The sequence below is a fragment of the Thalassophryne amazonica genome, chromosome 4 (assembly GCF_902500255.1).
Source record: "Thalassophryne amazonica chromosome 4, fThaAma1.1, whole genome shotgun sequence".
NCBI lineage: Eukaryota > Metazoa > Chordata > Actinopteri > Batrachoidiformes > Batrachoididae > Thalassophryne > Thalassophryne amazonica.
The window spans coordinates 15,265,179-15,289,611 of NC_047106.1; the positions used below are offsets into that span (position 1 = coordinate 15,265,179).

General features: G+C 40.3%; 1 protein-coding gene across 1 annotated transcript in view; it reads left to right on the forward strand.

The window, feature by feature from the left end:
* The window catches only part of ncam1b (neural cell adhesion molecule 1b), a 396,526-nt gene that overhangs the window by 301,100 nt on the left and 70,993 nt on the right, over window positions 1-24,433 (forward strand). The window contains exons 9-10 of the mRNA XM_034169136.1: window positions 4,997-5,139; window positions 8,285-8,308. Coding sequence (XP_034025027.1) covers window positions 4,997-5,139; window positions 8,285-8,308 — 167 coding nt within the window. The remainder of the gene's footprint in view (window positions 1-4,996; window positions 5,140-8,284; window positions 8,309-24,433) is intronic.

A 24,433-nucleotide genomic window follows, 5' to 3' on the forward strand; every position in this document is an offset into this window, starting at 1 on the left:
CACTAGTAGATCTAGTGGTTAAGCGTTGGGCTTCAGACCAGAGGATCCTCAGTTCAAAACATAGCCAGACCGGAAAATCACTATGGGCCTTGGACACGGTCCTTAATCCCCTAGTTGCTCCTGTTATGTAGTGAGCATCTTGCATGGCAGCACCCTGACATTGGCGTGCCAGTGTGAATGGGTGAATGTGAGGCATAATTGTAAAGTGCCTTGAGCTTCTGATGCAGATGGAAAAGCACTATATAAATGCAGTCAATTTACCATCATAAACGAAACCCTCCAGAATGCATCCCTGGACATCAAAACCCCCAAATTTTCTCAGGGCCGCTCAAGGCCCCCAGACCCTTGCCACCAAAGGTCCACTTTCACCAAAAAAGAACCCACCCCCCATTTCAGATCCTATCTACAGGCCAGAGATTTTAATTTGTATTGAAATAAGTAAAAGCTGTAAAAAGTCAGTCCCTTACAATGTGTTTATCCTGATGTATTTAAATAATGTGCAGGTTAAAGTCTTTCTATAATATGATTCTGCTTTAGAAAAGAGCAGCAATGTTCAGTGAGTGAAATATAATCTTCAGCAGGAGAACAATTTGCTGTTTTCTCAGCTCTCTCCACCTTGTTTTACCTTAAATCCAAGGACTCAATCGCAAAAGCGTTGCTATAAAAAGGTAGATGTCTACAGCTTACGATGTGTCTGTAAACAAAAATTTCAGTCAGAAGATCTTTTTTTTTTTTTTGCTTTAATCCCTGTTGGTTTGAAAAGTTGGTCACCGTGTGATAGTTGTGTGTGTGTGTGTGTGTGTGTGCTGTGTTTTTTAGCAGTGGTCGTTGGTCTCATCTTGGAGTCACAGTTGGTAATTTCACTATATATGAAAGGAACAACGCTCAGTAGATTTTATGTGATGTTCTGGTCAGTTGGCTCCAGAATGGTTTGACATTCACAGCTGCACATTTGTGACCTCAAATGAAAATACAGATCTACATTCATTATGAAAAACTGTGGACCTCACAGCTGAGATAGAAATTTTTAATAGCGGCATGAAGAGCTGCATCCACAGGGCCAAACAGAATTGAGAAGTCTTTGATGTTTTCAAATGACACTGGAGGACACCTGCTTCATGAAGTCATTTCCACAGCGAAGGAAACGCGACCAGCAACGGTGCGTGACAGATTTACAACATGTTTTGTACACCTAAAAACCGACTGATAGAAACCTGAGCATCATCGATGAAGACGTTGGTATGAATAGTTACAGATGGGAACAGTCAGTGAGGAGAGTAAATGCTAATGTTAGCACAGTGACTTGAACTCCTCCAATCCAATCCAGTTTATTTATAGAGCACATTTAAAAACAACAAAGTTGACCAAAGCGCTGTACAATGACATACAATAAATAAATAAATAAATAGATTGGCAACAATAAAAGTTTTTAAAACAATAAAATCATCAACCCTCTAGTCAAAAGCCAAAGAAAACAAGTACGAGATTTAAAAACTAGAGGTGACTCCGCCTGCCTGATACAGAGAGGCAGGTCATTCCACAGTCTGGGACCAACAACAGAAAAAAAGCTGTATCACCTCTACGTTTGAGCTTTGTCTGAGGAACTACAAGCAAAGCTTGATCTTGTGACCTAAGAGAACGTGATGAGGAATAAGACACGAGCAGGTCAGACAGATACCGTGGAGCAAGATCATTAAGACATTTAAAAACAAACAATAAAATTTTAAAATCAATATGATAGCGAACAGTCAGCCAGTGAAGGGAAAAAAGAATGGGCGAAACATGGTCATACCTCCGGGATCCAGCCAAAAGACGGGCTGCAGCCGTGCGAATGAGGCCTGGCTAATACCAGCGTACAGTGCATTACAATAATCCAGCCGAGTCATAACGAAAGCATGGATTAAAATCTCCAAGTGATGCCTTGAAAGTGAGGACTTAATCTTAGCTAGCTGCCTCAGATGAAAGAAACTTGCCTTCACAACAGCACTGATTTGTTTATCAAGCTTAAAATCTTTATCCATTCTCACACCAAGGTTGCAAACCATAGATTTAATACATTGTGTCAATGGTCCAAAGTTTATTGAACCACAACTACCTGATTTACGTGGCCCGACCAGAAGAACTTCAGTTTTCTTTTCATTAAAGAGTAGGAAGTTTGCAGACATCCAGTCTTTAATGTTCTCAATGCACTCCAGAAGATGATTGGCACCAAAAGCATTCTCGGGTGATTCTTTAACTACGGGCACTATTGGCCTTGTAATTGTAATTTCCACCACACCATTGCCTTACAATATAAAGCGCCTGTTTGTTGTGATTTGGCGCTATATACATGTGCTCTGATGTCACTGTTTATCTCCATAGAAACTACCCAAACAATCTTTCATACAAACTGTTTAAACGGACATTACAGTGTTGTGGTGGAAATTACGGCAATAGTGTGGGACAACTACATTTTGTTTAAAAAAAAATCACAACAGTTGTATGACATTGAATACCCCAATTATGTTTTGATTATTTTGCTGATATTTTATTCAGAGATATTTTAAAACATTAGAAAAAACGTTTTTTACCATTGATTTTTATCATTGAAGATCAAAAGTCTGGGTGTGGGACAAGCACAAAACGGCAATATTTGCATATAATCATGCTGAAAAAAGGTGAAAAAGTCATCATAGACTACTAGAACAAATTTCTTAAAACACTTTCATTGTAAAGATAACTATAAAAGTGTGAAATTTCCCCTTTTTTCTGTTTTTCATACAATATGATCAAAGGACATAATAAGTGCCCGTAGTCTAAGAATCACCCTCTCAGCATAAAGGTGAAATGACACCCCAAATCTACGAAAAACTGATCCCAGCGGAAGCAAATACAATGAAAAAAGAAGTGGCCCAAGAAGGGACCCTTGCGGTACACCACATGACAGAGGAGCTGTGGAGGAAACAAAATCTCCAAGTCTTACACAAAAATCCTATCGGTTAAGTAGGATCTGAACCATTCTAGAGCATAGCCCTGTATGCCGACCACATTTTTAAGGCGATCCAGAAGGATCTCATGATCCACTGTGTCAAACACAGCGGTCAGATCAAGCAACACCAAAACAACAGTGTGACCAGAATCAGTGGACACCAACATGTCATTAAAAACCCTCCAGATACAAGAACATCTTTAGATGCTAATTTCAGATGGCTGACACTGACCCAGGAGTGGCCATATAAACTACACTAGATTTAAACAAGGAAACAATGTGTATTGAGTAATAGAGGATTCCTCATTAAATTAACATGGTGGTTTTGAGCCCTGGTATATAAATATAAATATCTTCTAGCAAGACACCAAATCCTAAATTGCATTCTAAAAATTTGAGTGGATGTTATTTGGCTGGAGACATAATTGTATGGGACATTTTACAAGGTACTGGAAATAAAAATGGATTCATCAGTAGTAAATAAAAACACTTATTAATTGTTAAATTGCATAAAATCTAAATTGGAACAACATTGAATCTACTTAGTTGGTGTTTTACAAACTGAATTAGCTTTAACTGGGAGTATAAAACACACACATAGTAACGTAAGTGCTTTGTTGGCGAACAAAGGTTTACTGACCTTGATTTCACGGATAATGCTTTGATATATCTTGACTTATATTTATAAGATTTGATAATAAGATAAATCTCAATAAGCTAAATAAACAATAAGCTAAATCTCCTGTAAATTTAGTTGACTAAAATCTTATATTTACTAGGATGAAAGTGAAACCATTCAGATGGCTGTATTATGACTAAAACTAAATGACATTTTAGTCAAGACGGACTGAAAACTAAATCAAAATATTGTCAGAATTAATAGTGTGACCTCAACCACAGACACGTGATTTTTCACCCCATGAGCTCTTCTTCAGAGTGCTGTTGATTCGTGAAATCAGCTGTTGGAATTGTAAACCTCTTGGACCTTCATGGTACTTTGATAGCGACAACCACCTTGAAGGGACATGCCTTTATAATTGCGCAAGTGCAAAACAGCAGCCATGTGGTTTCATCTTCAGTAAGACTGCAGATTCTGTGCAGTCTTGTTAAGATGTCAAATGAGTGCAGGTCCAAAAATAAATAAAAATGTGTTTTTCCACTGCATGAAGCGGCCTTAATCCTGTCCTTCATTTCTAGAGTTAAACACTATAAGCTGAGGGTGAGTGAATGACACACAAATACCTCGGCCCTGTGAATCCTCTCTTTTTTCTGTGCAGTCAGTTCTTTAATGTTTCTCTCATCTGAAAAACAAACCAAAACACAGAACTCAGCTCAATCTGTTTCACACAGAACCAATCAGGATGATTTTTTTTTTTTAACCAATTGTGCAGCTTGATGTGTACGTCTTGCTCAGACCCAGAAATGACAAATCATTTGATGCATTACATCACAAGAGCCATTAAAAACAAACACAGCATCACCGGTGTACAAATAAAAATAGACTTCATTTAGAAAGGGGGGAATCATGCTGCTGTACTTTTGATGATTTATGAATTGTTGGTTTAAGAATAAGGTCACTGTATTGTAATGCAAGGCTGCTGAATGTTTTCAGATATTTCCCATATCTACGTTTAGGAAATGTCTGACTTTAAAATCTGTGAATCTGCCTTTGGAATGAAATGAGAAGCAGCATTTGAAGTAGCAGCACCCTGCTGTGCTTTCACGTTAGCTCAGGTGTAACATGGCAGTTTGTTCAAATCTGAATAAAAGCTGTACTGGTTCCTTGGAGATACACTGAATGAATTATTAACAGGAAATAAGTTTGAATTCACACATTATCACAACTTTGGCACAGTGGGGATTTGAAAACTTTGCAGTTTTTGCTGCTGTTAAAAATCCCCCTCACCTGTCAGTTTAGTTATCCTGTCACTACCCTCGTCCCAGATCTACAGATTTACACTTGTACATGTTGTATTGCCAAATTTCCCCACTGTCATAATGCAGCTGTGGTGACTTTGTGTCTTCCAGTGAAGCCCAAGATCACATTCCTGGCAAACCAAACCACCTCAGAGATGGAGGAGCAGGTAACTTTGACCTGCGAGGCTTCAGGAGATCCAACTCCCACTATCACCTGGAGCTACAGCGGCCACATCTTCAGTGAGGGAGAACAGGTAACGTGTGTGCAGAAGGTTTGAATGCCGAGCGTCTAAATAAGAACTGTATGGTTTACCAAAAAAGAGAGGTGTTAAGGGCAATGAAGAATCAGGTTGCCCGCAAATTTTCAGGACAAACAAGCAACCCCCCCCCCAAACACACACACACACACATACACCAGCAGAAGATATTGAAACATGCAATAAAACTTTTGTGGTCAAACCTTCAGCTCCAGTTTAATGCACAATATACTACTAAGTTCAGTCTTCAAATGAACCATTTTTACTGATGGATTACTTCATGTTGTGTAATAGATGGAGACCTAAAATGGACTGAAAGGCTTTTTATTTATTTGTTTGTTTTAGTTAATTAATCGTAACACATGCTTATGCTTACTAATCTTTGCTGGGTTTGTTTTCAGTTCTTTTTATTTATACAACACCAAATCATAACCCAAGTCATCTCAATGTGCTACACACAAACAAGGCCAGTTACCGTACGTCATATAAGTAACGTCTTTTCTGTGAACTGTGTTGTTATTCCTCTTGGAGATAAGTTAGTGTTACTCCATATTAAATCACCGTGTTTGAGGAAAAAAAAAATTCCAGTTCACCTTCTCATATTCCCTTGTGGGTGAAAAAAAAAAAAAAAAAATCACAGGTATTACTTTGCCAAACGTGGACAAATCTGAAATATTAGCGCTGTATCTTTGCTAATTTTGCAAGTGCAGCCCTTTAAAATTTAATTGTTTTATGCATTTTTTGCGAACTGGTCTTTTAGTCCAACATCTAACATTCATAGCTCCTTTGATATGGCACATACAGCTTTCACACTTTGTGACTCATTCCAACTTTTATTTGAGTGAGAAGCTGTCAAGGGGGGAGTTATAATAATACATTTTGAATTTTTTGGCCATTTTCAGAGCCTTGTGGGAGGAAAAATACAAAGTATGAACCTGAGCTCATTAAGTTTTTGAATTCTAGAGACATGCCATATCAAAGGAGCAATGAATGTGGAAAATGGACCAAAAGACTCATTTGGCAGAATACATAACATTAATTAGAATTTAAAAAGGGCTGTGCTTTCAAATTTAATAGAGATACAGAGTGAATATTTGGGATTTCTTCATATGGTTGATGTACCATATAAAGAACCTGTTCTTTTTATTTTTGGTATTCTAAAGATAGAAGATGGTCATCCTTGCAAAGAGACTGGTTGTTCTAGGTGCCCACTTGCATAAGCCACCTGAGGTTTGGACCTGGATGCCACAGTGTAGTGGAAGATCCCTGAGCACCTCAACAGTTGCAGCCCTCCAAAGACAACACCCTTGGTTTTGTTACATGGGTTCGTCTTTTCCAGAGACGAGGCTCCAGGCTGCTCTGTTTCCAATGGAAACACTGAAACAAACGTTTTGTAAAATCTTCTCCTTGGCTGGAGTTTCCCAAAAACTCCTTTTCTGTGACCTAAAATTGAGTTTTCATGTGGGTGAAATGTCAGAATGCACTGAAAAAGCTGGTCTTCCAAAATAACCTCCTAAACATGAACTAGGCATAAAATGAGGAAACTCACTTGCATTGTCAGGGAACACTGGCTACAACATTTTGACAATGTGGTACCTTTCTCTGTGCACGACCCAACATGCAGGTGCCTCAGTGTTGAGGACAACAGCAGCTGAAGGAAGTTAAGAATACGCCCACATTTCACCTGGCTGTGGCGGATAGATGTTTACTTTGAGACATTGGATTAGACCAGTTGTCTGCCTGAGTGGATGGTTTTCGGGACCCACAGTGGTTCCATAGTGTGGTGGATACAGTGATTTATGAAACCACCGCATGCTCCCAGACCTCACCATGAATTTAAGAAGGTGACTTGGGACTGTTTGGGTGATTTAATGTGGAATGACACGATACTGCATTTCTTTGTCCTGTTTAGTGGGCATTTGGCATATCCTTCTGGTCCTAGGATATCCATCCATCCATCCATCCATTTTCTTCCGCTTTATCCGGAGTTGGGTCGCGGGGGCAGCAGCTCAAGAAAAGCCGCCCAGACCTCCCGATCCACACACACCTCCCCCAGCTCCTCCGGGGAACCCCAAGGCGTTCCCAAGCCAGCCGAGAGATGTAGTCCCTCCAGCGTGTCCTGGGTCTTCCCCGGGGCCTCCTCCCAATGGGACGTGCCCGGAACACCTCTCCAGTGAGGCATCCAAGGGGCATCCGGAAGAGATGCCCGAGCCACCTCAACTGACTCCTTTCGATGTGGAGGACCTAGGATAACCTGCCCAATTTGTCCAATTTCTGAACTTTGTCTAGTAATTCCTGTGACAAAGTATTGAGGACCAAAGTACCAGAGCAAAACAAAGATTTGGTGTGAAAGCAAGAAAAGATTAAATCAAAGAGTCGCAAGAAAGTACCTATAGTGAGAAAAGTGTTTACTGACTAATAGTCACCTTGAAGAGAAATCTAAAGGGCACTGAGGTCTTGGGGAGAGGAATTGAATACCTTTAACCTAATTTTGCTCAGAGAGGTTTATTGATCAAGTGCAGGCTTTCATTGTGAAATGTCCTCAATAAACGTTACACACAGCTGATTATTTTCCCAAATTAGCAGCTTCTTCCAGAGTCCCAGTAGATCTCATGTAATTAGTTAAGCAATTCTCATTCGCTGCCTGCTGATTGCCATATTTAGCTTAAGTTTTGTCAAATTCTGAGAAACACCAAAGCACAAGCCCAATTATAGCTCTTCCCAAAATATATACATTTGTGGACTGTATGTGTTAAAGCACTTAAGTGGTGAAACTTTTCACATTTTTAACCTGCGTTACTGCTGTTCTGCCCATTTTCGTAATTGAAAGTGTGGCCTTTTAGAAGTAATAACTTTATTTGTCAGTGAATGTTGGGCTACTGTCGTTTGCCATCTTGAAATTTGTTTCGGCACAGCCACAGTTAAGGATTTGTGTTTTATCTGCCATGCATCCTGAGTCCTGCCGTCTGCAATATTCCAAGCATTATCTGTCAAACACATCGACACATTGCTGGTCTGTTCTTACACCCATTTGTGAACTGAGAGATAAACGAGTGAGGGGAAGTGTTTCAAAGATTTTACTGTAGTTTATGGATACATTCCTACGTCAGTCCATTACATGCACTACATTTTCTTCCTACAGGCACATCTAAACAGGATCTATCAGGTATGAAATCTGCGCGGCACAGAAATGTACTGGATTATTGCAGCAAAATATGAATGCTTGTTTTTGAAACTCCAAGTAAAATCAAACGAGCCTTTTCATTACAAAAAAATAAATAAATTAAAATTCTCAGCTGTCTCTCAAAATGCTCAAAGGAATGAGTGCATCAGAAAATCAATCTGACTACTGTACATTTTTCAAATGGGGGCTGAAAACCCTTGCTGATCTCATAAAGGAAACGGTGCAGAGCTTATCTTGTGAGATCAGTTGGAAATAAAAAGGAAATGCCATTTCTGTGTCGCTGTTACCTGATCATCTCAAACTTTCCATCATGGCATGATGTTGCCTGGATTCAAGCCCTGCTAAGTCTGTTTGTATCATTTCATGAGTAGATTGTCTAACATTGGTGTCATTCTCACTGGAGTCAAAGCAAAACCACGTGTTCCACCAAAAGTCTTTTTAGTGTCAAGCACTCCCTGTAGCTTTAACATCCATACTTTAGTAAATATGAACGTTTAAATTTTAAAAACCTGCAAGACAACCTGTACTTTTCACAAGCATTTGGTGATTGGCTGAGTAGTTACCGTAATAAGATAATGTGCAGTTAAATTATGGCCTGTTGTATGTCTTAGCTTGTTCTCGGTCACTACAAGTCTGATGGTCAGTATGTGTGTACTTACCGGAGGAAAACCTGTCTAAATAGAACACATAGAAGACACAAATGATTAAGAAACTAAAAGGTTATGCATGGAAAATAAACAAACAAAAACAACCCCCCTAAAAGATAATTATCCACTTTTAAGCTACAAAAACAATTTTTGAAATTGTTCATTTCCAGGAAAGTTAATTTTCTGGGTTTTCTGTCCATTAATATATAGTCTTATTAGTAAAACATAGGTAATAGCATATGAATTTTAAGTAGCACAGTCTTGTGTGCCCTTGGATGAAGTCATACATGCAACATCTGGCTGCTGGATAAAGTGTAAGTAGCAGAAAGTGGCAAACTGTGATGCACTACTTTATACTGTCCTATATCTTCCACCCGGTGCGAAACAGTGTGCAGCGCAACACAAGTGTTATTGTTAGTTTCCAACCAACACCGTTGTTATTTTCATGCCCAGTGCCCACATTATTTGAATAGTGAGTGCACCTGTAGGCATGATGGTCTTAAGCTAAGGCGTGATCAGGCACAATACTGCCACTATCATGTGGAAGAAAGCGATTGCACCATACGTATACCAAGAAAAACCTGGTCTAAAATTGAGCAATGAGTCGCCAAGCCACTCTATGCAACAACTGATTGCATCAGTTCTCAGAATTTAAGTAGGTCCTGTTTAGTACTCCACTGGGAGACCACTTAGAAACACCAGGAGGTAAACACATGCTTCTTTATGTACAACTGGAGTTATGTCAGGAGACATCTCACTGGTGGCAGCTCTGAGCAACTGGGTGCAGCAGAATGCATGTGCACGTACACACACACACACACACACACACTGCTTGTATACACAAATAAGTAAATGGAAAAGAACTATTAATGTGAAATAAAGGTGAACACTAATAGAAATATACACAACCTTTCCTGCTTCACCTCAGCTGCTCTCCTGCTTCACCTCAGGGAGCTTTGGTAGCTGCTCTCTGCAGATCCCTTAATTTTTCAGAAAGATTCTTGCTTTTGCGTCTTGCCAAAATAGTAATCTGCCAGGTTCCAGCACACCTCGGCTCGTCAATGGGACAGCAGTCTGATTGGTTTAAATCATGTTGCACCCAAAACACACGTGTGACTAAATCCATTCCCTTTGCAGCCTTCACTGTACTTTACACTCTGAAGTGGAGTTGCACATCCCCTATATGCACTTGCACTGTGCACTTTATAAAAATAGCATTATAGATCATCCAGTGAGGCATTCAGGCAGAAAACAAATATCACTTTATTAGGACCAGCAGAGCTCCAGCACAGCTCATCAGCTATGCTATGCCCATGAATCCACCAATCGCCTTCAGCCACTGGTGCACATAAACTTAAAGTTAACAATGGCCATCATGTAAGCGCACAAAGCTGGGCGCATTAACGCTGATGTTCTGGCACAAGGCATGCTGGGAACCTTTGCATGTGCTGAAATGAGCTTCGTGGCTGTAACTGCTTTATGCAAAGTGAAATTAACATAATATTAACAGAGAATCTCATTCGTGACACTCCCCAGGTAGAAATACATAAACTGTCCAAATCCGAAACCAGTCAGAGAAGGAGATGAACAGACAAACTCACAGACCAGCAGGGCTGGCTGCAGGATTCGTTCCAACTCTTATAATCCACCTTACTGGACATATGGTATATCAGCCTGAAAGCTGTCAAACCTACTGCAGGGAGTGTTTGATACTCAAAAGATGAGGTTTGGTTGGAATATCACTTTTGGTGCAAAACATGCTACCACTGTGTGTCACGCAGCACGGCACACTGAACACACGCTCTGTTTGACAGCTGTCCACTGTCTGCCCCAGATTACACAAAGCAGCTCCCTCATTTCCCGCCATCAGTGACAAGGCATAGTCTTAAAATGGACATAATGGACATAATAAAATCGTTATAAAGGACGAGGAGATCCGTCACAGAGGTACGAAACTACTCAGAATAATTTTCCTGGCACGCTCGTGAAATGTGACGATTGGCTCTGTGGCACAGGAACTGCAAAAACATGGGGCTTCTTCGACAAACAGGCAGCGCTCACGCTGCACTGTGCCGCCCTGTTGACGTGCAGCACCGCGACAGGTCACATGACACCCGTCATATGATGCATGGCTGCGTTACGGTGGCAGCGTGTTTTGCATGGTAGTCTGCAGTGCACTGGGTTATCTGTGGCCGTCTCCTTATCCAAAGGAATGATTAGCAGCCTCACTGAGTCACTGCAGGAAGAGAAAGATCAGCAAATGAAAATTAAAGATCAATCAAGAGAAACCGGATGGCTTTTATTCTTCTTTATGGTTTTCCTTATCGGCGAAGGAAATGACACACAGTGCCCAAGGAAATGGCTGCTAATTATTTGCCTTGTTGTGTTTGTTCATCTTGATGTTTGTCTGTCATTGTCATAATCGTCTGAACAGCTGCAGTTCATCTGGAAACACTGTGACAACAGAAATAACATTCGTTTGGGTTATTATGACAAATGGGAACAAAAGTACAGCTGTTAATCGCTGTGCAGTCATTTGGATTTAACGATGTGAAGTTGATCACAGTCGAGATGTGACCCAGTTTGGATGTGTGGGCACATACACTGATTTAATTAATGCTTCATTTAAATGTGAAACAGTTTTTTTTTTATATATATTCTTTAGTTGATTTACTCACTCATTCCCCATTATTAATGAGGTTTTTTGTTTTTTTTTGCTTCTGTTCAGCAGTTTTCTTTTTAAGATCAATGAAGCCGTAATTACTGATTTCTTCGAAATTTGGCAGAATTACTGGTTGTCATTATAGTAAGAACCCACTAAACTGGTGATATGGTGCTGATTTTTGTTGGAGTTGGCGAGAGCCGACATGTCATGTAAAATGCAGTGAGTGAATGGATAGATGGATGATTCATCCCCTTCAGGCTGATGACAAGATATCTCAAAAACAATCAGTGTTCATCTTCTCATCTTGTAAGTTTTCAAATTAAAGTGGTATATCATCAGGATAATCTCATTAAAATGCAGTTAACTTTTTGATGCACCAAAACAGCACAAGAAAGCAACTTTGTTTTGCTCTTGTGCTCCACCTGCTCTGGATGTTTTCATGTCGACCTGCTCTACTCACACCTGATTATTTATTATTCTGCTGTTTACCAGCTCCTCATTGGCTGAGCACATCTGTCAGAGTTAATTAACTGTGAGTGGCGCTGGCAGAGTGAAAAACATGCAGGGCAGGTGCCCCACAGGAGCAGATTTGGGGTGGCCCTGCCACATAATATGTCTATGATAATCTTGTCACATGATTTGCTTTGTGCATAAGGTCCTGATTCAACTCTAGATGTATATGGAGAACAGAGCATGTGAATATTGAATATTAAATTGTAATGTTTCAGCCAAAAGATTATAGTTAGAAGTAATGTTTATACTTTTTTTTAATCACAAGGAATTCAAAGCAGCCTACACTTTGGCTGCTACTCTTGCTTAAACTCAGCTTTTTTTCTGGCTTTTTTTGACTTTTTCTTTATTGTATCATGGTAAAAATAATATTCTGAATATCCACCTACACAAAGTCTGCAGTGTCGGCAGATAACAATAAGTGAAAATGGGGGGGCACTGCATGAGGATGGAGGAAAATTATTGTGTTGTATAAGGCAGTAACAGATGTACTACTGTTTAAAAACAATAAATGTTGAAGAGCTTGTAGTGGGTGTACACCTGCTCAAGCTTTAAATTAGGACATGTCTGGGTTTAGCGTGTGTTTATATTTATAGTGGGAAGTCGCACTATAAATCTTGGTGCATGCAATCTGGATGGAGGACTTGCAAACACAGACACAACAAATAACCCAAATGGAATGTGGGAGTTTGTTGGAGACAAGACCCTGAATGTGGCCAGGGATTGCAGTAGAGACACCAGTGTTCACAGGGGGGGGTGTGAGAGCCCTCTGAATGTCGTCCAGAGGAGTCGTAATGCATGGCTCGGTGAAAATTGTGGGTTGTGGAAGCGGCTGAGAAATTGGGCTGTGATGGCATTTGTTAGAGGGATCTGCGAATTGATGCACTTCATCCATTCAAAGCTGCACCTCGTCCAGTTGCAGTTTGGGGAAATGATGGCACCATCCTGTCCGATAACTCTGCTGTACTACTGTGTTTCATCGGCTGGTCTGAGCAGTTTTATAAGGCTGACTGTCCGACCAAGATGTTGGACATTTTTGTGCCAGAGTTCTGTTGCAAGCTACAAAATTTCAGTGAGATTGCAATGGTGGTGAAATGGCTGAAAGTGGGAAAAGGTCCAGGGATCTGTGGTATATCTTTATATTAAATACAAACAGTGTGGTTCTCTTCCACTTTACGATAGCACAGAGAAGAGTTTCTTTTAGCTACAGTTTGCCAGATGGAACACGAGACGTGAGTCAAGATGTGATCTGTTTTCTTGTATTAAAATCCTTCTGTGCTCCACTCGACTGTGAAGATGTGACTGGTGATGCAGCAAGCAAATGTTGCACTATCTCCATCTTCTCCAGTAACATATACATGAAGCCTAGAACTCCTTCAACGTTTTTACATCCTGCACAGGTGACTCAGTTTTTGAGAACTGCATACTCCAGACAGATTTATCATTCACTACCATACTGTTTTCATTTCTTAGCGATTGATATAAATGAATTCCAAGACCTTTTCAATGACATGTAAATATTCAATCAATCAATCAACTTTTTTCTTGTATAGCGCCAAATCACAACAAACAGTTGCCCCAAGGCGCTCCACATTGCAAGGCAAGGCCATACAATAATTATGAAACACAGTCTACGTCTAAAGCAACATAACCAAGGGATGGTCCAGGGTCACCCGATCCAGCCCTAACTATAAGCCTTAGCGAAAAGGAAAGTTTTAAGCCTAATCTTAAAAGTAGAGAGGGTATCTGTCTCCCTGATCTGAATTGGGAGCTGGTTCCACAGGAGAGGAGCCTGAAAGCTGAAGGCTCTGCCTCCCATTCTACTCTTACAAACCCTAGGAACTACAAGTAAGCCCGCAGTCTGAGAGCGAAGCGCTCTAATGGAGTAATATGGTACTACGAGGTCCCTAAGATAAGATGGGACCTGATTATTCAAAACCTTATAAGTAAGAAGAAGAATTTTAAATTCTATTCTAGCATTAACAGGAAGCCAATGAAGGGAGGCCAACACGGGTGAGATATGCTCTCTCCTGCTAGTCCCCGTCAGTACTCTAGCTGCAGCATTCTGAACCAACTGAAGGCTTTTTAGGGAACTTTTAGGACAACCTGATAATAATGAATTACAATAGTCCAGCCTAGAGGAAACAAATGCATGAATTAGTTTTTCAGCATCACTCTGAGACAAGACCTTTCTGATTTTAGAGATATTGCGTAAATGCAAAAAGGCAGTCCTACATATTTGTTTAATATGCGCTTTGAATGACATATCCTGATCAAAAATAAACTCCAAGATTTCTCACAGTATTACTAGAGATCAGGGAAATGCCATCCAGAGTAACGATCTGGTTAGACACCATGCTTCTAAGATTTGTGGGGCCAAGTACAATAACTTCAGTTTTATCTGAGTTTAAAAGCAGGAAATTAGAGGTCATCCATGTCTTTATGTCTGTAAGACAATCCTGCAGTTTAGCTAATTGGTGCGTATCCTCTGGCTTCATGGATAGATAAAGCTGGGTATCATCTGCGTAACAATGAAAATTTAAGCAATACCGTCTAATAATACTGCCCAAGGGAAGCATGTATAAAGTGAATAAAATTGGTCCTAGCACAGAACCTTGTGGAACTCCATAATTAACTTTAGTCTGTGAAGAAGATTCCCCATTTACATGAACAAACTGTAATCTATTAGACAAATATGATTCAAACCACCGCAGCGCAATGCCTTTAATACCTATGACATGCTCTAATCTCTGTAATAAAATTTTATGGTCAACAGTATCAAAAGCAGCACTGAGGTCCAACAGAACAAGCACAGAGATAAGTCCACTGTCCGAAGCCATAAGAAGATCATTTGTAACCTTCACTAATGCTGTTTCTGTACTATGATGAATTCTAAAACCTGACTGAAACTCTTCAAATAGACCATTCCTCTGCAGGTGATCAGTTAGCTGTTTTACAACTACCCTCTCAAGAATCTTTGAGAGAAAAGGAAGGTTGGAGATTGGCCTATAATTAGCTAAGATAGCTGGGTCAAGTGATGGCTTTTTAAGTAATGGTTTAATTACTGCCACCTTAAAGGCCTGTGGTACATAACCAACTAACAAAGATAGATTGATCATATTTAAGATTGAAGCATTAAATAATGGTAGGACTTCCTTGAGCAGCCTGGCAGGAATGGGGTCTAATAAGCATGTTGATGGTTTGGATGAAGTAACTAATGAAAATAACTCAGACAGAACAATCGGAGAGAAAGAGTCTAACCAAATACCGGCATCACTGAAAGCAGCCAAAGATAACGATACACCTTTGGGATGGTTATGAGTAATTTTTTCTCTAATAGTCAAAATTTTGTTAGCAAAGAAAGTCATGAAGTCATTACTAGTTAAAGTTAATGGAATACTCAGCTCAATAGAGCTCTGACTCTTTGTCAGCCTGGCTACAGTGCTGAAAAGAAACCTGGGGTTGTTCTTATTTTCTTCAATTAGTGATGAGTAGAAAGATGTCCTAGCTTCACGAAGGGCTTTCTTATAGAGCAACAAACTCTTTTTCCAGGCTAAGTGAAGATCTTCTAAATTAGTGAGACGCCATTTCCTCTCCAACTTACGGGTTATCTGCTTTAAGCTACGAGTTTGTGAGTTATACCACGGAGTCAGACACTTCTGATTTAAAGCTCTCTTTTTCAGAGGAGCTACAGCATCCAAAGTTGTCTTCAATGAGGATTGTAAAACTATTGACAAGATACTCTAACTCCCTTACAGAGTTTAGGTAGCTACTCTGCTCTGTGTTGGTATATGACATTAGAGAACATAAAGAAGGAATCATATCCTTAAACCTAGTTACAGCGCTTTCTGAAAGACTTCTAGTGTAATGAAACTTATTCCCCACTGCAGGGTAGTCCATCAGGGTAAATGTAAATGTTATTAAAAAATGATCAGACAAAAGGGAGTTTTCAGGGAATACTGTTAAGTCTTCTATTTCCATACCATAAGTCAGAACAAGATCTAAAATATGATTAAAGTGGTGGGTGGACTCATTTACTTTTGAGCAAAGCCGATAGAGTCTAATAATAGATTAAATGCAGTGTTGAGGCTGTCATTCTCAGCATCTGTGTGGATGTTAAAATCGCCCACTATAATTATCTTATCTGAGCTAAGCACTAAGTCAGACAAAAGGTCTGAAAATTCACAGAGAAACTCACAGTAACGACCAGGTGGACGATAGATAATAACAAATAAAACTGGTTTTTGGGACTTCCAATTTGGATGGACAAGACTAAGAGACAAGCTTTCAAATGAATTAAAGCTCTGTCTAGGTTTTTGATTAATTAATAAGCTGGAATGGAAGATTGCTGCTAATCCTCCGCCCCGGCCCGATTCTACGAGCATTCTGACAGTTAGTGTGACTCGGGGGTGTTGACTCATTTAAACTAACATATTCATCCTGCTGTAACCAAGTTTCTGTTAGGCAGAATAAATCAATACGTTGATCAATTATTATATCATTTACCAACAGGGACTTAGAAGAAAGAGACCTAATGTTAATAGACCACATTTAACTGTTTTAGTCTGTGGTGCAATTGAAGGTGCTATATTATTTTTCTTTTTGAATTTTTATTGCTTAAATAGATTTTGCTAGTTATTGGTGGTCTGGGAGCAGGCACCGTCTCTACGGGGATGGGGTAATAGGGGGATGGCAGGGGGAGAGAAGCTGCAGAGAGGTGTATAAGACCACAGCTCTGCCTCCTGGTCCCAACGCTAGACAGTCACAGTTTGGAGGATCCCAAAAAATTGGCCAGATTTCTAGAAATGAGAGCTGCTCCCTCTAAAGTGGGATGGATGCCGTCTCTCCTAACAAGACCAGGTTTTCCCCAGAAGCTTTGCCAATTATCAATGAAGCCCACCTCATTTTTTTGGACACCACTCAGACAGCCAGCAATTCAAGGAGAACATGCGGCTAAACATGTCACTCCCCGGTCTGATTGGGGAGGGGCCCAGAGAAAACAACAGAGTCCGACATTGTTTTTGCAAAGTTACACACCGATTCAATGTTAATTTTAGTGACCTCCGATTGGCGTAACCGAGTGTCATTACTGCCGACGTGAATTACAATCTTACCAAATTTACGCTTAGCCTTAGCCAGCAATTTCAAATGTCCTTCGATGTCGCCTGCTCTGGCCCCCGGAAGACAATTGACCAATGGTTGCTGGTGTCGCTAACTTCACATTTCTCAAAACAGAGTCGCCAATAACCAGAGTTTGATCCTCGGCGAGTGTATCGTTGAGTGGGGAAAAACGGTTAGAGATGTGAACGGGTTGACGGTGTACACGGGGCTTCTGTTTAGGGCTACGCTTCCTCCTCACAGTCACCCAGTCAGCCTGCCTTCCCGACTGCACGGGGTCTGCCAGGGGGGAACTAACGGCGGCTAAGCTACCTTGGTCCGCACCGACTACAGGGGCCTGGCTAGCTGTAGAATTTTCCACGGTGCGGAGCCGAGCCTCCAATTCGCCCAGCCTGGCCTCCAAAGCTACGAATAAGCTGCACTTATTACATGTACCGTTACTGCTAAAAGAGGCCGAGGAATGACTAAACATTTCACACCCAGAGCAGAAAAGTACGGGAGAGACAGGAGAAGCCGCCATGCTAAAACGGCTAAGAGCTAGTAGCTACGCTAAGCTAGCGGATTCCCAAACAGGGAATCCGACACTAGACAGGCTGTGGAGCAGCACAGGTAACGCACGACAACAGCGCTAAATAAAAATCCACTGGACAGGCTGTGGAGCAGCACAGGTAACGCACGACAACAGCGCCAAAAAAAATAAAATAAAAATCAAAATCCACTGGACAGGCTGTGGAGCAGCACAGGTAACGCACAACAACAGTGGTAAAAAATAAAATAAAAATCCACTGGACAGGCTGTGGAGCAGCACAGGTAACGCACGACAACAGTGCTAAAAAATAAATAAAAATCCACTGGACAGGCTGTGGAGCAGCACAGGTAACGCACGACAACAGCGCTAAAAAAATAAAAATAAATAAATAAATAAAATAAAATAATAAAATAAAAATCCACTGGACAGGCTGCGGAGCAGCACAGGTAACCACACGACAACAGTGGTAAAAAATAAATAAAAATCCACTAGACAAGGCTGTGGAGCAGCACAGGTAACACACGACAACAGTGCCAAAAAAAATAAAATCAAATCAAAATCCACTGGACCAGGCTGTGGAGCAGCACAGGGCAACGCACGACAACAGTGCTAAATAAAATAAAATCCACTAGACAGGCTGTTGGAGCAGCACAGGTAACGCACAAACAAACAGTGCTAAAAAATAAAATAAAATAAAATAAAAATCCACTGGACAGGCTGTGGAGCAGCACAGGTAACGCACAACAACAGTGCTAAAAAATAAAATAAAATAAAAATAAAAATTCATCTGGACAGGCTGTGGAGCAGCACAGGCAACGCACGAACAACAGTGCTAAAACAAAAAAAATCCACTAGACAGGCTGTGGAGCAGCACAGGTAACGCACGGACAACAGTGCTAAAACAAAATAGAAATCCACTAGACAGGCTGTGGAGCAGCACAGGTAACGCACAACAACAGTGCTAAAACAAAATAAAAATCCACTAGACAGGCTGTGGAGCAGCACAGGTAACGCACAACAACAGTGCTAAAACAAAATAAAAATCCACTAGACAGGCTGTGGAGCAGCACAGGTAACGCACAACAACAGTGCTAAAAAATAAAATAAAATAAAATCCACTGGACAGGCTGTGGAGCAGCACAGGCAACGCACGACAACAGTGCTAAAATAAAATAAAATCCACTAGACAGGCTGTGGAGCAGCACAGGTAACGCACAACAACAGTGCTAAAAAATAAAATAAAAATAAAATCACTGGACAGGCTGTGGAGCAGCACAGGTAACGCACAACAACAGTGCTAAAAAATAAAATAAAATAAAATAAAAATTCTCTGGACAGGCTGTGGAGCAGCACAGGCAACGCACGACAACAGTGCTAAAACAAAAAAAAATCCACTAGCAGGCCTGTGGAGCAGCACAGGTAACGCACGACAACAGTGCTAAAACAAAATAGAAATCCACTAGACAGGCTGTGGAGCAGCACAGGTAACGCACAACAACAGTGCTAACAACAAAATAAAAATCCACTAGACAGGCTGTGGAGCAGCACAGGTAACGCACCGACAACAGTGCTAAAACAAATAAACAAATCCACTAGACAGGCTGTTGAGCAGCAACAGGTAACGCACACAACAGTGCTAAAACAAAATAAAATCCACTGGACAGGCTGTGGAGCAGCACAGGTAACGCACAACAACAGTGCTAAAAAATAAAATAAAAAAAAAATAAAAATCCACTGGACAGGCTGTGGAGCAGCACAGGCAACGCACGACAACAGTGCTAAAAACAAAAATAAAATCCACTAGACAGGCTGTGGAGCAGCACAGGTAACGCAACGACAACAGCGCTAAATAAAAATCCACTGGACAGGCTGTGGAGCAGCACAGGTACGCAACGACAACAGCGCTAAATAAAAAATCCACTGGACAGGCTGTGGAGCAGCACAGGTAACGCACGACAACAGCGCCCAAAAAAATAAAATAAAAATCAAATCCACTGGACAGGCTGTGGAGCAGCCACAGGTAACGCACGACAACAGTGGTAAAAAATAAAATAAAATCCACTGGACAGGCTGTGGAGCAGCACAGGTAACGCACGACAACAGTGCTAAAAAAAAAAAAAAAAAATAATAATAAATAAAAATCCACTGGGACAGGGCTGCGGAGCAGCACAGGTAACACACGACAAACGGTGGTAAAAAATAAAATATAAAATCCACTAGACAGGCTGTGGAGCAGCACAGGTAACACACGACAACAGTGCCAAAAAACAAAACAAAATCCACTGAACAGGCTGTGGAGCAGCCACAGGTAACACACGACAACAGTGGTAAAAAATAAAATAAAAAATCCACTGGACAGGCTGTGGAACAGCACAGGTAACGCACGACAACAGTGCTAAAAATAAAATAAAAATCCACCTGAACAGGCTGTGGAGCAGCACAGGTAACACACGACAACAGTGCTAAAAATAAAATAAAAATCCACTGGACAGGCTGTGGAGCAGCACAGCTAACACACGACAACAGTGCTAAAAAATAATATAAAAATCCACTGACAGGCTGTGGAGCAGCACAGGCAAACGCACGACAACAGCGCCAAAAAATACAATAATAAAATCCACTGAAACAGGCTGTGGAGCAGCACAGGTAACGCACGGACAACAGTGCTAAAATAAAATAAAAATCCCACTAGGCAGGCTGTGGAGCAGCACGACCACAGTGCTAAAAAATAAAATAAAAATAAAAACGAAAGCGTTAGCAAGCTAGTTAGCTTGCCAACGCTGATGAAGGTTAGCTGATAAAAGAGCTCCGTCGCGATGCTTCGACCGTTAGAGGTCTTCTTTAGGCGTTGGAGCACGGTGAAAAAGTAAAAAAAAGTAAAAAAGTCTTGAAAAAGACTGTTAATTCAAAGAACTCAAACAGCTCAGTTCAAACAGCTAACAGATACAGCAGAACACCGCTGTGCTCCGGAACCAGAAAAAAGTCCACCCTCCACCACAATAAGGTGGCAATTCAGGAAGGGGGCAATAATAAGAGTGGAAAATCTGGAATACTACTATTCCAGATTATATTCATGCATCTATCCCCTGATATCTTTAAAGAAGACTGGCTGTACAATTCATGATTGGTATTAAGACTACAACCCCAATTCCATTAAGTTGGGGCGTTGTGTAAAATGTAAATAACAGAGTACAATGATTTGCAAATCCCTCTTGACTTATATTCAATTAAATACAACCACAAAGACAAGCTATTTAATGTTCAAACTGATAAACTTTATTGTTTTTGTGCAAATATTTGCTCATTTTGAAATGGATGCCTGCACTACATTTCAAAAAAGTTGGAACGGGGCAACAGAAGACTGGGAAAGTTGATGAATGATCAAAGACCACCTGTTTGGAAACAGGTGAGTGTCATGATTGGGTATAAAAGCAGCATCCCCAAAAGGCTCAGCCATTCACAAGCAAAGATGGGGTGAGGATCACTACTTTGTGAACAGCTGTTTGGAAAAAATAGTCCAACAGTTTAAGAACAATGTTTCTCAACATTCAGTTGCAAAGAATTTAGGGATTCCATCATCTACAGTCCATATTATAATAAGAAGATTCAGAGAATCTAGAGAACTTTCTACACGTAAGCGGCAAGGCTGAAAATCAACATTGAATACCCATGACCTTTGATCCCTGAGGCAGCTCTGCATTATAAACCAACATCATTGTGTAAAGGATCTTACTGCATGGGCTCAGGAACACTTCAGAAAACCATTGTCAGTTAACACAGTTCGTCGCTACATCTACAAGTTAAAAGTCTACCATGCAAAGCGAAAGTGAAAGTCATACATCAACAACATCCAGAAACACTGTTGCCTTCTCTGGGCCCGAGCTCATTTCAAATGCACAGATGCAAAGTGGAAAAGTGGGCTGTGTTCTGATGAGTCCACATTTCAAATTGTTTTTGGAAATCATGGACGTTGTGTCCTCCGTACAAAAGAGGAAAAAGACCATCCAGATTGTTACCAGCACAAAGTTCAAAAGCCAGCATCTGTGATGGTATGGGGGTGTGTTAGTGCCCATGGCATGGGCAACTTACACATCTATGATGACACCATCAAAGCTGAAAGGTACATTCATGTTTTGGAGCAACACAAGCTGCCATCAAAGCAACGTCTTGTGTTACAACAGCATGGCTTCGTAGTAAAAGAGTGCAGGTACTAGACTGGCCTGCCTGCAGTCCAGACCTGTCGCCTATTGAAAATGTGTGATGCATTATGAAGCGCAAAATATGACAGTGGAGATCCCAGACTGTTGAACAAATGAAGTTGTACATCAAGCAAGACTAGGAAAGAATTACACCTACAAAGCTTCAACAATTAGTGTCCTCAGGTCCCAAATGCTTATTGAGTGTTGTTAGAAGGAAAGGTGATGTAACACAGTGGTAAACATGCCACTGTCCCAGCTTTTTTGAAACGTGTTGCAGGCATCCATTTCAAAATGAGCAAATATTTGCACAAAAACAATAAAGTTTATCAGTTTGAACATTAAATATATTGTCTTTGTGGTGTATGCAATTGAATACAGGTTGAAGAGGATTTGCAAATCATTGTATTCTGTTTTTATTTACATTTTACACAACGTCCCAACTTCATTGGAATTGGGGTTGGAATTCTTATATTTAGTTCATCCAGTTACTTATGGCCTTTGAAAATGGAGGAATTGCATAAAATTGTTTGAAATTCCAATTTTTTTCATATGCTTTTGCTAAACTTCTTAAATTAAAGCTAAAGTCTACAGTAGAAGCACATCTTGATTAATTTTTTGTCCATCATGGTGGTGTATTGCATTAAATTTGTCACAAAACAAACAAACAAAAAACCCTCTCTCTGCCCAGATACTTACGGACCTGACTCCATTCCAGCTGCCACATTCTTGTCTGTAGATCCTCAGCTTTTGAGATTGAGAGACCTCTAGGAAGAGTTTATGGAGTCATGAGGTCACAGGACACAGGTGTTTGGTACTGATATCGCTGCACTAGAATGGAGTCTGGGAGTCTTTTGCATTCTGTCTAATGATACAGGTGTAGTTACACTGAGTGATTGTGGGTACTCATTAGTAACTAGGGATGGGTATCGAGAACCGGTTCCTTTCGGGTATCGTTAAGAAATTATTAGATCCACCGACATCAATAACCTTTTTGCTTAACGATTCTGTTATCGGTCCTTCAGAGTGGCCGTTGTTTTTGGGGGTGTTTGTCAGGAAAATGATCATTTCTCTACATTGATTACAGACCCTGCAGCGGGTCTGTAATCAACTTTTCTGCAGCGCGGCTTTGCTTTGAACCTTGAACCAATTGAAGCAGTGATTCGCAGATCGAAGTAGTGCTTCAGTCTATTGCTTTGTTGATTCATTTTTTTCTTTCACTTTATCTTAATTTTCCCCCGCTAAAACCCTAAAGACCATACGTCTGTGAGTATTATTTACCTTTTTTATGTTAAACCGACCTGTTATGGTGTTCTGAAACAGTTGATAGATGTATTTTATAACTTAAAAACCGGACCGATGCTAACGCGTTAACATGTCTATGGCATTCTCAATGTTAAAGCATTTAGCAGCTGCAGCTGTCAGCACGTTCGGGTGAATTTGTTTTCTGTATAATAAGTGTTTGTTGTCGTAAAAGAGGCAAATGTATTCCAAAGTGTAATTTTTTTAATTAATTTTTGTTTATATATTAATAATAATGGCAACCACAACAATAATAGCAATAATAACTAATCTAATGATTAGTTATTATATACAATTTTAGAGAAAGAGACAAAAACATCCTGAATAAAAACAGAAAATATAAAACCAGCTAACAATGAACATACATAAATAAATACATACATACATACAGAAATAAATGTTTCCTGTGAACACATAGTGACTCTTACACTTACACTTCATCCCTGTCTTATTTACGTTTAATGACAGTTTGTTTCGGTCAAAACATATTTTCAATTTGTTAATTGCTTCAGTGATTTCCTCCAGAACTATCTGCCAAGCTAGAAAACTGCTGCATCCTAGTAAGAGCAGAATACTACTGGAATGAATTTGAATAAGGAAAGTTGTTGTTTTTTTGTTTTTTTTTTCTCATCAAAATGGATGCTGCACTCACTGCAGTTTATTTTCTGGAATAGCCCCAGATTGCATTTCAGAGCTTCTAGAATTCAAACGTTTTCGTGCGAGTGGTACTGGGGGTAATTTTGGTTTCAGCTTTTTTTGTTTTTCACCACTTTCATCCCTGAATATGTCTATCGTGAGTCACTTTTGTGTGGATAAGTCACTAACTGGGACTCCTGTCCGAGAAAGAAACGAGAATCGTCCTCCGTTCTGTTCACAACGATCCAAACGCTGCACGGCTCTCTGCCGAGTCAAGTTAGAACGATAGAGTCCAGTCGGAATTAATAACTTCAAAGCAAAACGCTGTTTTGTTTATTTTTATTTATGTCCAGAGATCAAGGATACAGTGATCAATTTCATATTTATTTACTTTAAGACTCAATGAAATACATAGAAAACCTGTAAAGCCTACTTTTAGTACAAAATTCACAAGAGGTATCGATAAGGGAATCGATAAGGAATCGGATCGATAAGCAGAATCGA